At 41.1% G+C, this 17,462-nt stretch overlaps 1 protein-coding gene across 4 annotated transcripts in view; it reads right to left on the bottom strand.

The window, feature by feature from the left end:
• Positions 1 to 17,462, bottom strand: part of Sfmbt2 (Scm like with four mbt domains 2) — a 183,418-nt gene that overhangs the window by 27,140 nt on the left and 138,816 nt on the right. For 3 of the 4 annotated variants that reach the window (XM_055593892.1, XM_055593893.1, XM_055593895.1), the window contains exons 12-15: positions 16,778 to 16,891; positions 12,768 to 12,810; positions 10,932 to 11,002; positions 8,193 to 8,335 (exon numbers count right to left, since the gene is read on the bottom strand). In XM_055593892.1, coding sequence (XP_055449867.1) covers positions 8,193 to 8,335; positions 10,932 to 11,002; positions 12,768 to 12,810; positions 16,778 to 16,891 — 371 coding nt within the window. The remainder of the gene's footprint in view (positions 1 to 8,192; positions 8,336 to 10,931; positions 11,003 to 12,767; positions 12,811 to 16,777; positions 16,892 to 17,462) is intronic. The other variant, XM_055593894.1, reaches the window with a different exon arrangement.

Genomic DNA, 17,462 nt, shown 5'->3' with positions numbered 1-17,462 from the left:
GCCATGATGGGCTACCTGACCAAAGATCCCAAAGCAACTGGACCAACTGGGTCATAACTAGAACCCCAGAAACTACTCTTTTTCTTTAATACATCGATGGTCTTGGAAGTGCTACAGTAATAAAATATGTCACTATCCGGATAGCTCATCTTCTTTCTCTCCCATGTCTTGATTCCAAAAGTCCCTTACAGAAACCTTTGAGTGCCCTCCACAAAGCACTACTTTCCTTTTGCGATGGTCAGCCCTGTACCAGATCATTACCCTGTTAATCTAAGCATTCAGAAAGCTGGGTTACCATATTACTACATTCTCTGTAGCTACAGCTATGACTGGCAGTAGCAGGTATCTGATAGAGTATTTTTTTTAAAGTTGTTCAGTACATTTCAATAGGGATCCAGATGTAAGCTCACTGAAAATTAATAACTGATTCTCTCAGAGAATCTATCTGAGCCCATATAATGAGGTGAATTGAGGCTCAGGAAGGAGATAGCTTTGGTTTCGAATTGTCCTTGCTACAAAGTCCTCCTCGATGCTAAGATGAGAAAGTTCAATAAGTGTATCGTGTCTTCCATGGGGGAAAACAATAGAGAAAGCCACAAAAGCAAAAGTACCTTGCATTTTTTTTTCTTTAGTTGTGTTTCTCAGACATTACCAGGCACCCTCCAGACATCTGCATCACAAGCCACGCGCATGACCTATCCTGGACACACTTCCCCAAGCTTGCTGCACTATTCTTTTTTTTTTTGTTTTTCCTGGCTAGTCTTAGACTATATTTACACAATGCCAAAACAAACAGCTAAAAAGTTAGAAGTTCAAATGATGCTTTCATTTTTCACAAAAGTGATCAGCTGTTAGACACAGTTATAACTGGAGCTAAGAGACACCACACAGCAGAAAAAAGGCTCTGAGCGTTCTTCAGTAACATAGTATGACCTTGTCAAGGGCATGGAAGTGAAGCAACATGACCCTGGATGTGGAAATGCAAGCCTATCTGGAAGTGTTAGACAAGGACACAAAATCTGTCATTCCTTAGAAATCAAGAGGAAAGCAAATGACCAGCCATCGCTTCTGTTATATGTTAGTAAAACATATAAAATGAAACAGTGTGTGTTGAGGTTGGGGGTAGGGGGACAATGTCTCATGGTAGCCCAGGATGGCCTTGAACAGGTTATGTAAGTGAAAATGACCATAAACTCCTGATTCCCCTTGTTTCAGATTCCCAAATGCCCAGCCAAAATGAAGCCTTTTAAATCCTTTGCAAATTAAACACTGTGCCTGGAATACCCGAGATATAGTCTCTTCAGCTTCATGGCAAAATCCAAAACCCGCATAATGTATTTTGGAAAAAGAACCATACTACGCTTCTCTCTCTCCCAAACCCTAAAACTAATTTTGAACACTTTTTTTTGAGACAGGGTCTTATGTTATAGTCATGGCTAGCTGACTCAGGAGGTAACCAGGCTAGCCTGACACTGATGACAATGCCCTTGTCTTAGCCTCCTAAGGCTGCACTATTCTTAATGGGTTGATGCTCAATATTAACTTCCAGCAGAAACAGCAGAAGCACAGCCAAACACCTCCAAGAAGCTTGCGTTCCTAATCTGATGACTGACATAACCAGAATCCAGCTGAACAGAGGTTTTCCTCTGTCCAATGCTATTGGAGAAAGTCATTACCACAGGGACTAGCAATGGGCACTAAGAATGAGCGAGTGTAGAACATTTAACCCAAAATAGGACATCTATTAGCACCCTCTCCAAGACTCAGGTAATACTGTGCCAGGAGGGCAGACAGAATCTAAGAGCCGGAGAAAAGGGTAGAGTGACATGGAGCAATTCAGGGAAACGGCAGGGCTCTTGCATTCTTTAATACTTAGGTGCCGTGAACACCTGAATAAGACCTGCATTAAGACTGGAACCAGAACTTTCAATTATGAAGTGTGGAACATTTGAGAGGTCCTGGCCCTCCCTGAGGATTTATGGGTTAGTTAAGAGTTGCTGGAGGAAGAGTAATTTTCTTTAGTGGTGCAGCCATGGGTAAGTTTTCCATGATCCTGTAAACTATCTCTCACTCACATCACTATAAATAACCCTACCGCATTGGTTAAAAAATATTAAAGTAAAAGGGACTAGTTAAAAAGAGGAAGACATCAATAAAAATGGAGACAGACTAGATTGACATGTTCAGGGATGAATGTCATCAAAATACATTAAATATACATAAGGAAATGTCACAGTAAGATCCATTGTTATTTAACACATGCTAATAAAAACTAATAATTAATGTAAGACAATCCCTGTTACTTTAATGCCAATTGCTTTCTGTTTCACTGATGAACATGACTTCACAGCCATCCTTGTTCCATAGTTTCCACAAATAGACTGTTATTTAGGTCTACACATTAGGAACAGATAGATGTTAAATAGCGAGAAAGACATTAAGTATTTGATAGATGATAATGATAGTAATAGATGGTAGACAACTACTATAATAGATGATAAATAGGTATAAATAAGTAGCTATAAATACGTAATAGGTACATGACACGATGACAGATAGTAGAGAGCTAGATGATAGACAATGAGGAAGAAGATAGATTGATAGTAAGATAGATATAATAAACATAATGGAGCTAGATGATGGCTGGATATATGTACAGGTTGATGGGTGATAAAGACAGATTAAAGATACAGATAACAGACAGGTATAGATGGTAGGGGGTAGACAAATAGATCAAAAGATATAAGAGGCTGCATTCTATAAGACAAATGGTACACAGACAGATGGATAGATAGGCAGATAAATAGTTGGTGACAGATAAAGAGTCAGGATACACTATGGAATATGTAGTTGAGTGAGTGAACTAGGACAGCATGGAATAGGTGTACATCTTTATTCCTTCTGTCTGAAAGAGGATGCCCATCTTGGTGAATCCGATGTGTAGTCTCTTGACCCTAGTCATGCCTACAAGACTCATCGCTTTTCTGTCGACCTGAACTCACTGGGGCAGAAAGTCCAATAGGAAGGAAGTGATACCCTCAGGGAGGTCACCGCATCTGAGGAAGCGATACGCGCACGGAGGCTCACCATATCTAAAAGTTTCCTACAGGCACAGGCTTTGTGACCCTTTCACCCAAGAATTAGCTGGCAGCAGAAGGAAGTTGGAGGGAAGATCAGACTGTGTTATTTTAAGTTCCAATGGAACATTATAATGTGTCAGTTTTCTCTCTCTTTAATTTTTTCCCTTTATCTCCAGAGTCCAGGCTGCCAAAGAAGAGAGGTCATACCTCCACAGAGCTTATGCAGTCAGAGTGACAGCCAGATGAATACGTCCAAAATGATGTGGAGAACCAGGGACTCCTGGAGACTCCCCATTTGAAATGACATGCTTCTCTTTTTGTTAAATACAGGGGTCACAGCCTGGTGGATATTCTGAGCCAAATGACTTCTAAGAGAAAATACAGATGCCTCCAACCTCCAGAAATCACCCTAGGAGTCTATCTTCATAACCTGAACAGCTTCTTTAGACAAAGGCAAGATTTTTCACGACACTGAGAGTTTTCAGAGTCTTTTCTGCCAGCAGCACCCGGCTGTTCCTCTCCAACTTCATCATGTGAAGTTGAGATGCTCATCCCAGGACACACTGGCATGAGTCAGCAGATGAGCCATTCTGCTCCTCTGGTTGAATGCCCCTGATAGAGAGCTGGCTCTCTGTCCAATAGGAGCTTGTGCACATACCCTATACATTGCATTTAAACCAAATGCAACAGGGAGATGAGGTGATTCCGAGGATGGCCCAAGATACCAGCAGCCTTAGAATAGTCCTCCATTAACCCATGGTTTGTCCATTTGTCAGGGACCTCGGCACCCTGAAGAAGCATGAGGTTGGAATGATTTGAGTTCAAGATGGACGGTCCCAATTGGCAATGATTTGACTGAGCATGCAGGTTTGATTATGACAAAATGCCATCATTATCATCTGTCCCTGATAATTCTACAGTGCCCATAAAATGGCTCTTATGGGGCATAAAGACTTGACTTTGTCCTTAACACCAAAAGATCAAGACTCATTTCACTTTCTATGCCATCCTGAGTTTAGTTTTAGGGGATATTGAGAGCTGAATAAACTCTGGTTCCATCTTATTTTAATTTATCTCCTCTCAACACCATCTCTGAGGTCAAGGTCAGTTACAGACGGCTCTCTGGATCTCTCAACTCTAATATCCACAAAAACAAGTTGGTGCATGCTTTAGCCACCACTTTCTGGAAGCTTCCTTCTACCTGACATAGAGACACCCTCGCATGTATCTCAGGACCCTCTCCTCAACTTGTAGGTACCCTTTCCAAACACCCGCTCCGCATGCAACAACAGACACTATCTACTTATAGCAGAACAGAGAGAAAACAACTCTCATTTCACATTTTCTGAAGATACAAAAGTGTTTAAATTTCCAATACTGCCGATGGCTCGGAAAAGCAACGCACTCTGTCTCTGCTTCAATTACCTCGTTCTTCTTAAGCAAAATGAAATTTGAAGCCACGCAGAGGCTCTGGCACCAAAGGAGAAGCATTAGCATAAATATTGGTTTGGTGGGACTTACATTTTTCTTGCATTCACAGAACCGAAGCGCCTGCTTTTTATTTATTTATTTTTCCTTCCATCTTGCTGCATACATTTTTAAGCATCAGCAAAAACCAACTTTTGTCATCAGAAAACTGCTTCTGGCTAGGCTTTTAAGTTTGGTGCCTGGCAGTCTATCAGAAAATGATTGGGGCTAACTACTTTTGACTTAAAAAAAATAATAATTTAGTCACGTAAAATAGCCAGCCCCTAAAGAAAGACTGAAGCCAAGGTCACATCATGTTGGTTAATGTAGCCAGCACGTAATGGAGTCTCATGTTAGCAACCAGAACCTGTCATTCGAATCAGGCTTGCAGGAGCCTGCAAAGAAACTGGATCATTCACTTTACCTTTGTCAGGTTGGTGTCCCTGACTTGTCAATCAAAACCAGGCATGAATACAGCCAAACAACCTATGCCTTCTTAGCCACAATCCAATCACTGCTTAGAGCCCTGTCAGACCAAGGGATAGTAATTCTTACCTTAGATTGAAATGGAAATTCTTGCCTATTCTTACCTGGATTTCTTTTTGAATCATGTTTCCTGTGTGTGGGTATCTATCTTCTGTGCCAGTTTATGCAGTCCGGCTTAAGTAAGGACCCTACCACCTAACCTAAGTAATACAGAAGCCTGACTGAATAAGCTGTCGTGGTTTGCAGTCACCATTTCTCTTTAGCTAGAAATTTGTCATCTTTAGAATCTATTTGCCACTTGGTATGGACAGGATGCATACTGTTGGGTTACCAGACCTAAGGCTAAGCTGCATTCAGGGGAGCTATTTACAAAATGTAACTTCGGGATGTGGCTATAGCTCAGGTGGTAAGAGTGCCTGCTTAGCATGCACAAATCCCTGGGTACATTTTTCAGCACCACATAAACCGGGCATGATGGTGCAGGCTGTAATCCCAACACTGGGGAGATAGAGGCAGGGATAGCAGAAACTCAGTCCCTTTCACTACATAGGGAGCTTGAAGCTAGCCTGAGATATATACAACTCTTTCTGAAAGACAAACAAGCGCCGCATCAGACAAATTTAGCTTCCGTGTGCTTCTAGTGAAGGCCCACTCTGACAGTTAGGCCTGTACTTACCATGTCTATCCTTGGAGGTCCTGAGACCTAAGCTTTTATGAGCACCACTTCTGCTTTTCCTTCTCTTCCTCCTCAGCTCACTGATGCTCCGGGCTTGGATATGTCTTTCCTTTCTCTGAAGCAGGTGACTGTTTTACTTGCATGCAGCCATGTGAAACTCCCGCCCTATTTCATAGCATCTGTGCTTGCCTCATCACGGCACCGGGGACGTGCATGGTCATATTCCTGCCACTTGTTTATCTTTCCCCTTTAACAAGAAGCTCGCTCAGGGTTGTGACTTGAAACAGCCTATTTGGCTAAGAAGCAGCCAATCTGTCAAATGCTCCTAAGTAAAGAGCCACAATACATCTGTCCATGTTTTACATGCTTCTCCTAAACTCTTTACATTCCCTCTATATAGTCTTGTCTAAATATAGAGAAGTTTTTAACTACCAATGGCCTAGAAAAGTCAAACATCCTCCAGCTGCTTTGATGATCTTCCTCTTTAGAAAGAATGGCATTAAAGCAAAGACGATGAAAGGTGGGCAGTAAATTGCTCGACAAATATGAGGACATATGTTCCAACCCCAAGGCACACATTACAATTATATATATGTTATCCATTATAATTGTATACTATATATAGTATATATAATAATATATATACACATATATATGCATAGAGTGAGCAAGCGATAGATTTATAATCCAAAAGATGGTAAGATGGAGACAAACAGATTCCTGAGGTTTTTCTGGCCAGCCAGCTAACGTGAATTGGTGACATTTAGACCAATGTGACAGATGTAGTCTCAAGAAATAAGGTGGAAAATGACTGAGGAAGACATATAAGATTGACCTCTGTCCTCCACACACAAGTGTATACACACACAAAGATGCTCTCTGTTAACAGTATCACACCAGCCTGGTGTCACTCTGAGAAATCCCCACCAGCCTGGCTTCAAGTTCAAACTGCTCAGAATACCAAAGAAAACCACACACACCCAGCTCCTTCCACTTGACAATGAAGCGCCAGACAACCCAGAATCCTCTTGTTTTCTATTCTTAAAATATAATACAGCCATTTACACCTGTTGTTTAGCCACAGCTTAACTTCCTCTGTTCAAGCCAGGTCTTCCTGTTTGCCAGAATCTTCCCCGAATGCCCACTCATGCTCTGCAACTGAGATTGCACTTACTCATCTCTGCCAAGTCAAATGTCACCTGCCATATCCCTGTGCCCTCTGCTCTTCGAGTACCACGCTCCCATCTCTCTAGGTCACCCCTATGTTTATCCAGCTTTGAATCATGTAATTTTTCCAAAAGTGAATGGGGAAACTCAGACAGACAGAGGTTTCACAGGGCTGGGGTTTGATCCAGTATTTCAGGTAGTGCCTGGCTCCTAGAACCCGCCCGATAAACAATTGTTTGATGGGTAAATTGAATGTGTAGCCACAGAATTTTGTTTTAAAAAGCATTCATCATGGCATGGTAGCAATAAAAAAGTCATGCTGGTATCCTTTTTCTGCAGAGACCCTGGGATGTGCAGGTAGAGAGCAGAGTTCCTAGGAGAGTTCAGAAGCTATGCCATTATCCCAGTCGGTCCCCAGACACCATCTGTTGCTGGACAGGTAAGATAAAGTAGGACCTTGACCTCCTATGCTCATTGGTATCTTCCATGTTAGCCTCTCTTGTAGGTCACCTTCCCAGGCAGGACAGAAATGGGAAGTGTCTTCCAGGTGATGAGTGGCCTGGGCTTTGACTGGCCCAAGCCATGACACAAACCTCATGAACATTCGGAAGCCAGGCAGACTATTATTACTGTCTGGGTGCAGGTACTAGGCACACATCCTCTAGGGAGAGGATGGCGAAGGTGCCACTTGGGCTGCTGGTGTATCTCAGTTGGTGGTATGTTTGCCCAGCATCCAGGAAGCCCTGGTTTAGACACCACACTGTGTAAAAACTTGAGTGGTGGTATACACCTGTCATTCCCACATTTGGGTAGGAGAGGGAGGAACATAAGAATTCAAGGTTATCACTGGATAGATAGTGAGTTCAAGGCCAGCCTAAAATAAAATAAAGTCCTGTCTTTAAAAGGCAGAAAGGGAAAACGAAAAGAAAAGATTGCAGCCACTCTATCCTACCTTTATGAGGTATCTTTTGCTTGTCAAAGGTAGCTTTTTTCTTAAAAAACTTGAACTATTTGGGCTTGAGTGCTCACTATATATATTCATTCTCCTGTCTTCCTAAAGCACTTGATTTAAATCTATCACATACAGATATAACATATCTCCCTAACTCATCGGGGGAGGACCATATTGATTAGACCATGAGTCTTTCACTGGTAGGGATGTTGCTTTTTCAACTTTGAATTTCTAGTGTTCTATCCCCAGATGAGAAGTGTTTTACTGAACATGAACTACATTGAACTGACTTGATGGATTGAACATTTTCTTTAGCAACTGAACGCAGTGTAAATGTCCTGTTAAGACAGTTCAGACGTCTTACCTCTTTAAGCACCAGTACACACTTGCCAGGCCCCACCGACTGAGGTAGCTCTGCAATCCTCCCTTTGTTCAGGAACGGGCCTGAGAAGCACCGGTGGTTGACGAACAGCTGTGGGCAGCAGTACTTCCCGTTGACAGTTCCTGCTGGGAGAGAATGGCACAGTGGATGCTGGGAAACGCTACACCATGACTTACGTATGTATATAGTGAGCAAGAGTGAGATTTATAATCCAAAAGTTTGGAATCCACAAGACCTGGATCCAAGGATCTCATCTTGACTAATGAAGAATCCGGATTAGAAAATGGACCTTGAATGTGCACTGCTTCCACAAGAGCCAGCGTTGGTGTTAATTAAGCACCCTGACTTGAGTTTCGAAGCAGGACAGAGACAAACATGTTTTTCTCTTTGGAGAAAGGTACCCTGTATTATAACATTGGCACATCTTCAGATCTGAAAAAGTATCTTAAGACACTTTGCATATTTTCCCACTACATAAAAACAGAGTTTTCTGTAGATTATATAGCATCTAAGATATAGAAAGAAATAGACTATAACAATGACATACCAGGTATCATTAAACAGCTCAAAGACCAACATTGTCCTACAGATAAGATCCTCTGTAAGCCTTACTCGGGTAACTTCCCTCATTGTCCTTAGAACAGTGGTTCACAATGTTTCTAAATGCTGCAACCCTTTAATACAGTTCCTCATGTTGTAGTGACCCCTAGCAATGAAATTATTTTTGTTGCTATCACATAACTGTAATTTTGCTACTGTTATGAATTAGAATGTAAATATCTGCCTTTTCAGATGGTCTTAGGCGACACTGTGAAAAGGTCATTCGACTCCTGAAGGGGTCATGATCCACAGGCTCAGCACCACTGCTTTAGAAGCAACTATCATTTTGAATGTGTTATTTATCATACAAACTAATAAGAGTTTACTGCTCAATACATGGATGTGTGCAACAAGCGATATATATCTGGGATCTTTACAAAAGCATTTCATGGATGGTTTTCTGTCATGTTTTGTTAGTTTGCTTAAGTTTCACAGAGACATAAGTCAATACAATTATAGCAAATTTACCAGCAAATTCAAACACTCAGTTTTCATCTTTCTACATGATTTACTCCTTATATGGATATACCACAATTTGTTAGCCATTTCTCTCACAAATTCTTAACTGTTGCTACTTTTTCAGAGTTCCCAGTAATTATCACGGGAATGCACCTTCAAAAACTGACTTCTGCATATGGGCAAGAGATTTATGTAAGGGCAGACCAGGAGTAGAACTGGCTTCTCCATCCACCTGCATAGCTGCAGATGTAAAGTTGACCACAGTAAAGTTCCCTACAGTGATGACCCCACTGACATTCTCAACAGAATCATGTTAGAGTAGCTGCTGAGTTGCTGTTCCACATCCAGGCCAACCAGGTATTGTCAGATTTCTCTCTATATATACTGACAATACATCCAATATGATGGAGAGAAAACACACCCACGGCTTGAACCCCCATCCTTTAAACACACTCAGGAGGGCAAGTTGGGTCTCTAGCTCTGTAGCTCAGACTGGTGTGGAATTCACAGCTCCTCTGCTAAGGGCTCCCAAGTGCTGGAATAACATGTGTGCACAACTATGTCTGACTTGATTAAAATTTCTTGGTGTTTATAAATGCCTCTCTTTGGGTTAGGAGACCTACTCTCTGATGTGCTCACTCAGTTCTTACCCAAGACAAGCCAGAGAAACCGTGAAATTTCTTCAGAAACACTATTTGTTTGAGGGTCATTTAACAGTTTGGAAGTCCTCTCTCTTAAATTTACGAGCCAGCTAATATAAGGTAGGGCTTTTACATTGAATGTATGAAAAAAGAAAAGAGTAATGTTACTCTGGTAAACTATAAAACTGTAGCTGGAGTTTTGTTTTTTTTTTTTTTTTTTTTTTTTTAAGCTTTTTGAAGTTCTATATAACAAGCAAGATAATGGACATCAAAACTGAATTTCCTTATAATTTTTGGTGGTATTACCTGGACCTTTAGTTAGATGTTCATCTAATCTATTTATAAAATTTTTCTCTTCACTGCAAAGAGAACATCAGCTGTATCAGTTCATGCAGACATATCTGTAGTCGCATTTGGTGGTCTAATGGCAGCTCACTAAATTTCACCAAGATGTAAAATTTAATGTGCTAAGAAAGATATTGTTCACAATCAGCTCTTCAGACTCAGATTCTCATGAGTTAATTAAAGGTGTGTGGTATGCAAGTGAGTCACCGGGGCAATGGTGCAAATGGATAAGCTAGAGATGGTGGCACACACTTGGAATGCCAGTACTAGGGAGGCTGAAACAGGAGGTTTGAGAGTTCCAGGATAGCCTGGCCTACATGGCAAGACCATGACCATGTCTCAAAAAAGTCAAGTGGAACTGTGACAAAATGACAAGAAAGGAATGCCTAAAACTAATTCTCAACGTTTTCCTTTTCTTCACTGTGGTCCATGACACCGAATGCTACTCTGATATGCAATGGCATTATTTTCTTAATATTACAAGACCTGTCTACAGCTCCTGACCAAACAGTGGTAAAGATGAAGTGCAAATTTAGATTAATAAGAAATTTAAATGTATAACTGTCAGTGAGTAGCAACAGAGGGAAAGAAAAAGGGCACAAGGTTGAGACGCAGTAGCTAAAACAATACGCACTACACAGTGGAAAGACATACATCGTTCATGAGACCTCTTTACCTGCAGTGTCCGTATGAGGGAATAAGCAAACATCATGAGGTATTTTCTCAACAGGCACTGTGGATGACAATCTGTGGAAAAGAAAAAATCAGTGGTTACAGGGCACAGACTTAAGAAGGGAGGAGGGTATTGCAAAAATATTTTCATCATTTAAAACGGTTATGCCAGAAATTCAAGATAAAGCCATTTTAAGGTAGGGTGTGTATACAAGAATAGCCCCAGTACACCAAATAAGGAGGCCATTTTGGAAAATTGGTTTTTAAGTCCATTTGATGACCCAAAAAAGCCTAGGGCACAAGTGCCCCCGAGTGGCCATCCATGATCAATGACTTTCCTCTACTTTGGAATAACATCTTTAGTTAACATTCTAGATACAACTGACATACAATTAATGTAAGACTTACATTCTAATTGTCTAATTGAAAATAACCTTCAGGTGACTTTGGACATCTTTACTGTGTGCCTATGTGGGTCACAGCTATGCTAAAAAGAAGACTCAAGGAGAATTATAAGCTGGTGATTGTTAAAATTTTAATTCTGGCTTCTTCTGTTAGAGTTCAGGTAGAAAGTTCATACACCAATCTATTTTTTTTTTTTTTTTACTGTAGTGTTAGGGGAATATAGTAAATCTGGAGCTCACGGGGCCTCAGCCAGGCTAGGTGCAGAGCAACTGCAGTTTTTGAAAAATGACCTAAATGTCAAATAAACCCTCACCGACTATCAAGAGGGGGGAGGGTGCATCGTCTACAGCACGGATGACCACGGTCGAATGACTGTGGTTCTCTGAGCCCACGGAACTGGCATCAACTGGAATTTGTAGAAATACAGATTCTCAGACCACACCCCAGATATCCTAAATCAGAAATCGAGAGAATGGGGCCCTGCACTCTGTGTGAGATGAGAGAATCGTTAACCCATAAATAAACTGCAAATTAGGACTCAATCAAGAGCCCAATATTAATCTATCTGCTTTATGTTACATAGATAAACCGGAGCTAAGTTACAAGCCAGATCCGTGGCATTCAGTGATGACTACACATAAAATACCCTCAAAGCCATTATCCTCTTTCAGTTATTGGTGCAATATTTGTTTTATTTCTTTTATTTAAATTTAGTCCCGAATACATGAAAAGGTACGGTTTTCAGTTAACTTTATAACTATATGTTTTTGCTTCCTTAAAAACACACAGTCACTTTGGACAGAAGGATCATTTGGGTGCAGTTTAAGTATTTCATAATATTCAAAAGGCTCCCCAGAAGTTCCAACTTTTCAACCACATCCCGCTGGCATGTACACCACTTTTCCCTAAAAACTCTACCCCCTTCACAATTGCAATCTATATCCACACTACAATGGAAAACTCGTACATTTTTTACACACGAAAGCAACTTTAATATCAGAAAGAAAAAAAAACCTCAGTAGGTATTGTTTTTAATTGGGCATGTTAAGATGCAAAGAAGGAAAGCATTTTTTCAAAATCATAGCTGGGTGACTGAGGAGTAAGGATGACAGTGAAGTCTTTTTTTTTTTTTTTTTTTTTTTTTTGCCTCCAGGAGTCCAGGGTCAGCAAAACAAATCACCCAATTGTAAACTACACTTGTCCTATGGGGCCATCGAGAATCAGTACCAGAGTCAGTCATGTCCATCAGCATAGAATGAAAACTGCTACACGGGGGCTGTAGAAGGTTTGTCCCATATTTTGCACATAATGTCTGCACAAGGAAGAACAGCTGTCCCCATCGCTGGCAAGCTGCTGGCTAGCTAAAGTCCCAGGAAAACCACTCGGGCCCTTTACAGCTAAATCATGCAGTTTAGGAGAAAGAAAGAAAACATACTGTTTTTCCGGCTGTACAACTGCAATTTTTCTCTTCTTTTCTACTGTAAAACAGAAAAATACAATGAAAAGGACATTGTTAGTGAATTTAATCCTTTTTTTAACGGCTTAGTGTGAAATTATAACCTGTCTTATTTATGTAGAGACAGGGTCTCATGCAGCCTAGAACTGGGTATTTAGTTGAAGGCAACCTTGAACATCTGACCCTCTGGGACCCAAAGTGTTGGGACGGACCAAGTCCCGGCTTCAGAGGATGCTGAAAGGTATGCACTCTCCCAACACTTCCCCAGCCCCTCATCATTTCTAAGGAGGTCAGGCATCATTTTTCTAAATCTGTTAAACCTCTAAATATTGACAGTGGTCTTTAGGGCAAAGTCTTAATTATTATTTTTTATGAAGATGAGTCCTTGTTTCCATTTTTAAAACTTAAAAGGCTGCTGAAGTCAAGCCACAAATTTACATAGTAGCTCCTAGCATGAAACAGGTACAGCTTTATCAAACATGAAAAAATTCCAAGTACATCTAATCGTATCACTATGTTGGCTATTTTATTTTAACGGTGCTTTTAATAAGGAAGATAAAGAGAACACATACATATCACGCTGCATATAAACATACATTAAGATAAATTGTTGCAAACTTGACAGAAATTGTTATAAGGTGGAGAATACTACCAGGATTAAACACCCCCACATCAGCCTCAGTAGAAAGAAAATGCTGAGTTAGTGGGAAGGGAACACACGGCCGGCAATGGGTCTGGTCTAACATTCAAGTAAACCAACAAATGATGATGGAAGAGGTGACAACACTCTGTTATTTCTCTAAAGACTTATTTTATTTTTAATTATGCAAGTTTGTCCATGTGTGGGTATGCGTATGTGAGTCCAGCTGAGGGTATCAGAGCCCTTGGAGCTGGAGGTAGAGCTGGTTCTGAGCTGCCTGATGTGGGAGCTGAGACCCAAACTCAGGTTCTCTACAAGAGCAGGATATATTTCTTAACCACTGGGCCATCCATCCAATCCCAATTCTCACATTAGTTTCTTAAGAACACATTGTGCTAAGGAGGTAAACTTGAGCTCTTATCCCATCAAACTCTAATAGTTGTAGAAATGTTATTAGCATTAACAAATGCTAAGCCAGGCGGTGGTGGCATATGCCTTTAATCCCAGCACTCGGGAGGCAGAAGTAGGCAGACATCTCTGAGGTTGCGCCCAGCCTAGTCTACAGAGGGAGTTCTAGGACAGTCACAGCTAAATAACGAAACTGTCTTGGGAGAAAAAAAAATGTCGATGTTAGAAGGCGCAGAATTATGTGAGTCAATACTGATAAAACACCAAAGTTGTGCTCTCTTTTTATATCAAGGTGATAATCATTTATTAGAAATAAATATTAACAGAGGAGCTGAAGAGATGATCACTCAGATGTTAGCATATCCACACAGACACATTCATATACACAAATTAAAACATAAAATGAATCTCAAAGGAAAATTGACCTAAGAATTGATAAGAGAAGAACTCAATAGATTTTCACCCATCTTATTATATTCACATTACATATGTCACTGCTACACAAAGCATAAAGTTTCATGGGCTCCAATACTGGGGGTGGGGAGAGACATACAACAGCTTGTCTTAGTCTGGCACTGGGGTCAGGAGGCCTGGCTGTTCAAGGCCGTGGTAAAGAGCTAAGTAAAACAGGCTTGAAAGCAAAACTACAAAGCAAAGAGTGCTCCAGTGCTCACGCTGAGGTTACTGTGGCGGGTTCTCCATAGGTTAAGTTACGGAACCGACCTGTCCGTCAACAGAGGAACAGATAAAGAACGTGTGGCAAATAAACCAGATGGAATTTCTTCAGCCATAAGGAAGAATAAGGATGCTGTCTTCAAAAAGATGTATGGAACTGCAAGTAGTAATATTAAATGAAACAAGCCCATCTCAAGAAGATGATGCCATTTGTTTTCTCTCGTTTGTACTTTATATGTTTTATAGTTATATAAATCCATGTATGCATGTAAGAAATGAAAGTAGAAACGAACTAGGGAAACAAAGGGGGCCAATGGGAAGGAAGAGCATAAATAAAGGGAGGACAGGGGGATAGAAACCCAATAGGCTTAGCACACAATGTATACACGCCTGGAAATCTCAAAAAGAAAAAACAAACAAACAAAAACCGCATACACATGGCTTGACCCCGCTCGCAAACTAGTAAGGACTTCTAACTGCTAAGTGGTGGCTACCGTTTCTGTGACCTAATTATACCAAATTTAATTTAAAAAAATACTGTGTTCGCTTTAACCAACATGTGACTTCTCTCCAGAGGAACCAGAAGCCTTTGCAGCTTCTCCTGCTGAGAGGTTAGGGGTGCAGGTCATGAGGCTCTAAGGGACAGTAAAAACAACTTTGTGATGGATCCTAGGGAAGCGATTATGCAGTCAGTCCAATCTAGCTCCAGTTAGTCTTGTCCAAAAGCTCAAATGTGGAATAATTATTAACCTCAGACACACTCTCCCCATCACCCACTTAAGAAGAGGCAGATTTTTAACCTGCTCAGCTAACACAGCCAACAGTCAGGCACAAGGAGAAGGATCTAGACTTCTCCAGGAGAATGCTAAGGACCTTCTGAAATCTGTGGGCATCGGAGACGTGATGCCACCTCTGAGGAACTTTATTCACAGTGATATCCCAAGGATTTCCAGAAGCACAGCACAGAATGGCGTGCTAGGGAGTAGGAAGGCTGGCACAAAACTCTCTAAGGAAAACACCATAAATGCCATATATTTTTAAAAAGAGCTTTTAGAAAAGATCTGTCTGTGGGGAATACTGGTGTGTGTGTGTGTGTGTGTGTGTGTGTGTGTGTGTGTGTGTGTGTATGCGCGCGCGCCCGCGCACACGCGCACACCTTCTATCTTGTTTTAGAAAGGGTCTCTTGTTCACCCCTAGATACACCAGGCTCCTGGCCCATGGGCTCTTGAGGATTTCCATCTCCTCCTCCCACCACATCACAGAAGCACTGGGATTATGAATGTATATCATGGAGTCTGACTTTCCATAGGTTCTGGGATCCAAACTCGGGTCTTTTTGCTTTAAAGAAGTGCTTCACCCACTGAACCCTCTCCAAAGCCTTCCTCAAATATCTCTTTAACAAAAAAGATGAAGCTTGCCATCTTTAAAGATTCATACTATCTAAATAATATTTTTGATGTGCCAGGGAGAAGTAAATGTGTGGATGCATCTGGTCTGAAGACCTTTAAGCAGTACAGTTTGGAGGATGAGGACCAATGATAAAAATCCTTTATGTGGTTGGATGCTCCTTAGTTCAGCTACATGACATAATGTAGAGAGATTTAGCACCAGACCCACGTGCAGGTGTGACCTTCCAGTCATGGAGCAATGGTTCTCATTCTTTGCATGCTTCATGTACCTTACGAAAACACAGGTTGCTGGGTCCCAATCCCAAGATGTCTGATTCAAGATATCTGGTTTACTAACGGAGAATCTGCTAGATTGGTAAATTAGCAAAAATGACATTTCCCACCTAGCTGGCTCTCTTGGCCTAAGAACTCTTATATGGGAAACTACAGGAAAAGAACTAGAGTCCCCTATAAAACGATAACAGAAAAATATGATGTCAGTCCATGCCTTTAATCCCAGCACTTGGAAGGCAGAAGTCAGCAAATCTCTGGCAGTTCAAGCTCAGCCAGGGTATACATGGTGAGACCTTTCTCAAAAGATGAGGGGAAAAATAAACAAACAAAAAGTGTGATGTCTAATCTAAGCTTTCCCAATCAAAACAACAGGCATTGCTTTCTTATTGTCACCCACAAAATATGTCCAAATGTTCATGTGATGCCAGCACTTAAAGAATAATTAATTGAGTTAATAACAACACAGGCGTTCCTAAGAACGCCTGAACCTTTATTGTCACAAGCTCCTATATCAAATTGCCCACTTACTCATCAAAATTATGACACTGTGTGTTTATTATCTCATTCAACTGGACAACACTTACAGGCTGTTTTGTGGGGTGTGGTCAAAGGATAATAATTTGCTTCACACCAGCCCACAGGGAAGATATCCATGGAATCCACGTCCACAATGACCTCTGGAATTGATGTCTGCAGACCTGCATGGGGAGAAACCAAAACAATGGGCACCAAGAAGAAACAGAAGCACACAGACATACACACACACACACACACACACACACACACACACACACACACACACACGAGAGTACATTCCTGCAAAAAAAACCCAAAAAAACAAAAAAAAATGATAACGGTATAAAGGATAGCTTGTGGAGTCTGGGGTTAGAATCTGAGATACTTCAACTAAAAGAGAAGTTTGGAAAAAAAATATCCATTGCCCTAAAAATGGGGCGGGGGGGGGGGCTGGATCATAGCCAGATATGTTTGATGTCCCTTTCCTAAGAGTAGCTGTGAAATTAAAGCCATGCAGTACAGCTTGTAAACCACCATGACAGAATTCGTTCCACACCAAGCAAAGAATAACTGTCAACTGAATAAAAGCAAACATTATAGCCAAAAGCAACAACTACAGAGAAGCCACTGCTTAGGAGCAGAGAGATAAGGCAATTTCCTGAGAGAATGTGTTTGCCTCTCAGCTTTGACTGGAATGGCTCATTTTTGCACGCATACACACCAGTTTGTGTGTGTGTGTTTGTCTTTCTGTAA

The sequence above is a fragment of the Psammomys obesus genome, unplaced genomic scaffold, assembly GCF_907164565.1.
Source record: "Psammomys obesus unplaced genomic scaffold, mPsaObe1.curated_primary_1811, whole genome shotgun sequence".
In the NCBI taxonomy this organism is placed as follows: Eukaryota; Metazoa; Chordata; class Mammalia; order Rodentia; family Muridae; genus Psammomys; species Psammomys obesus.
Note: the sequence above shows the minus strand (reverse complement) of the source record. Positions and strands in the feature narration are given on the sequence as shown.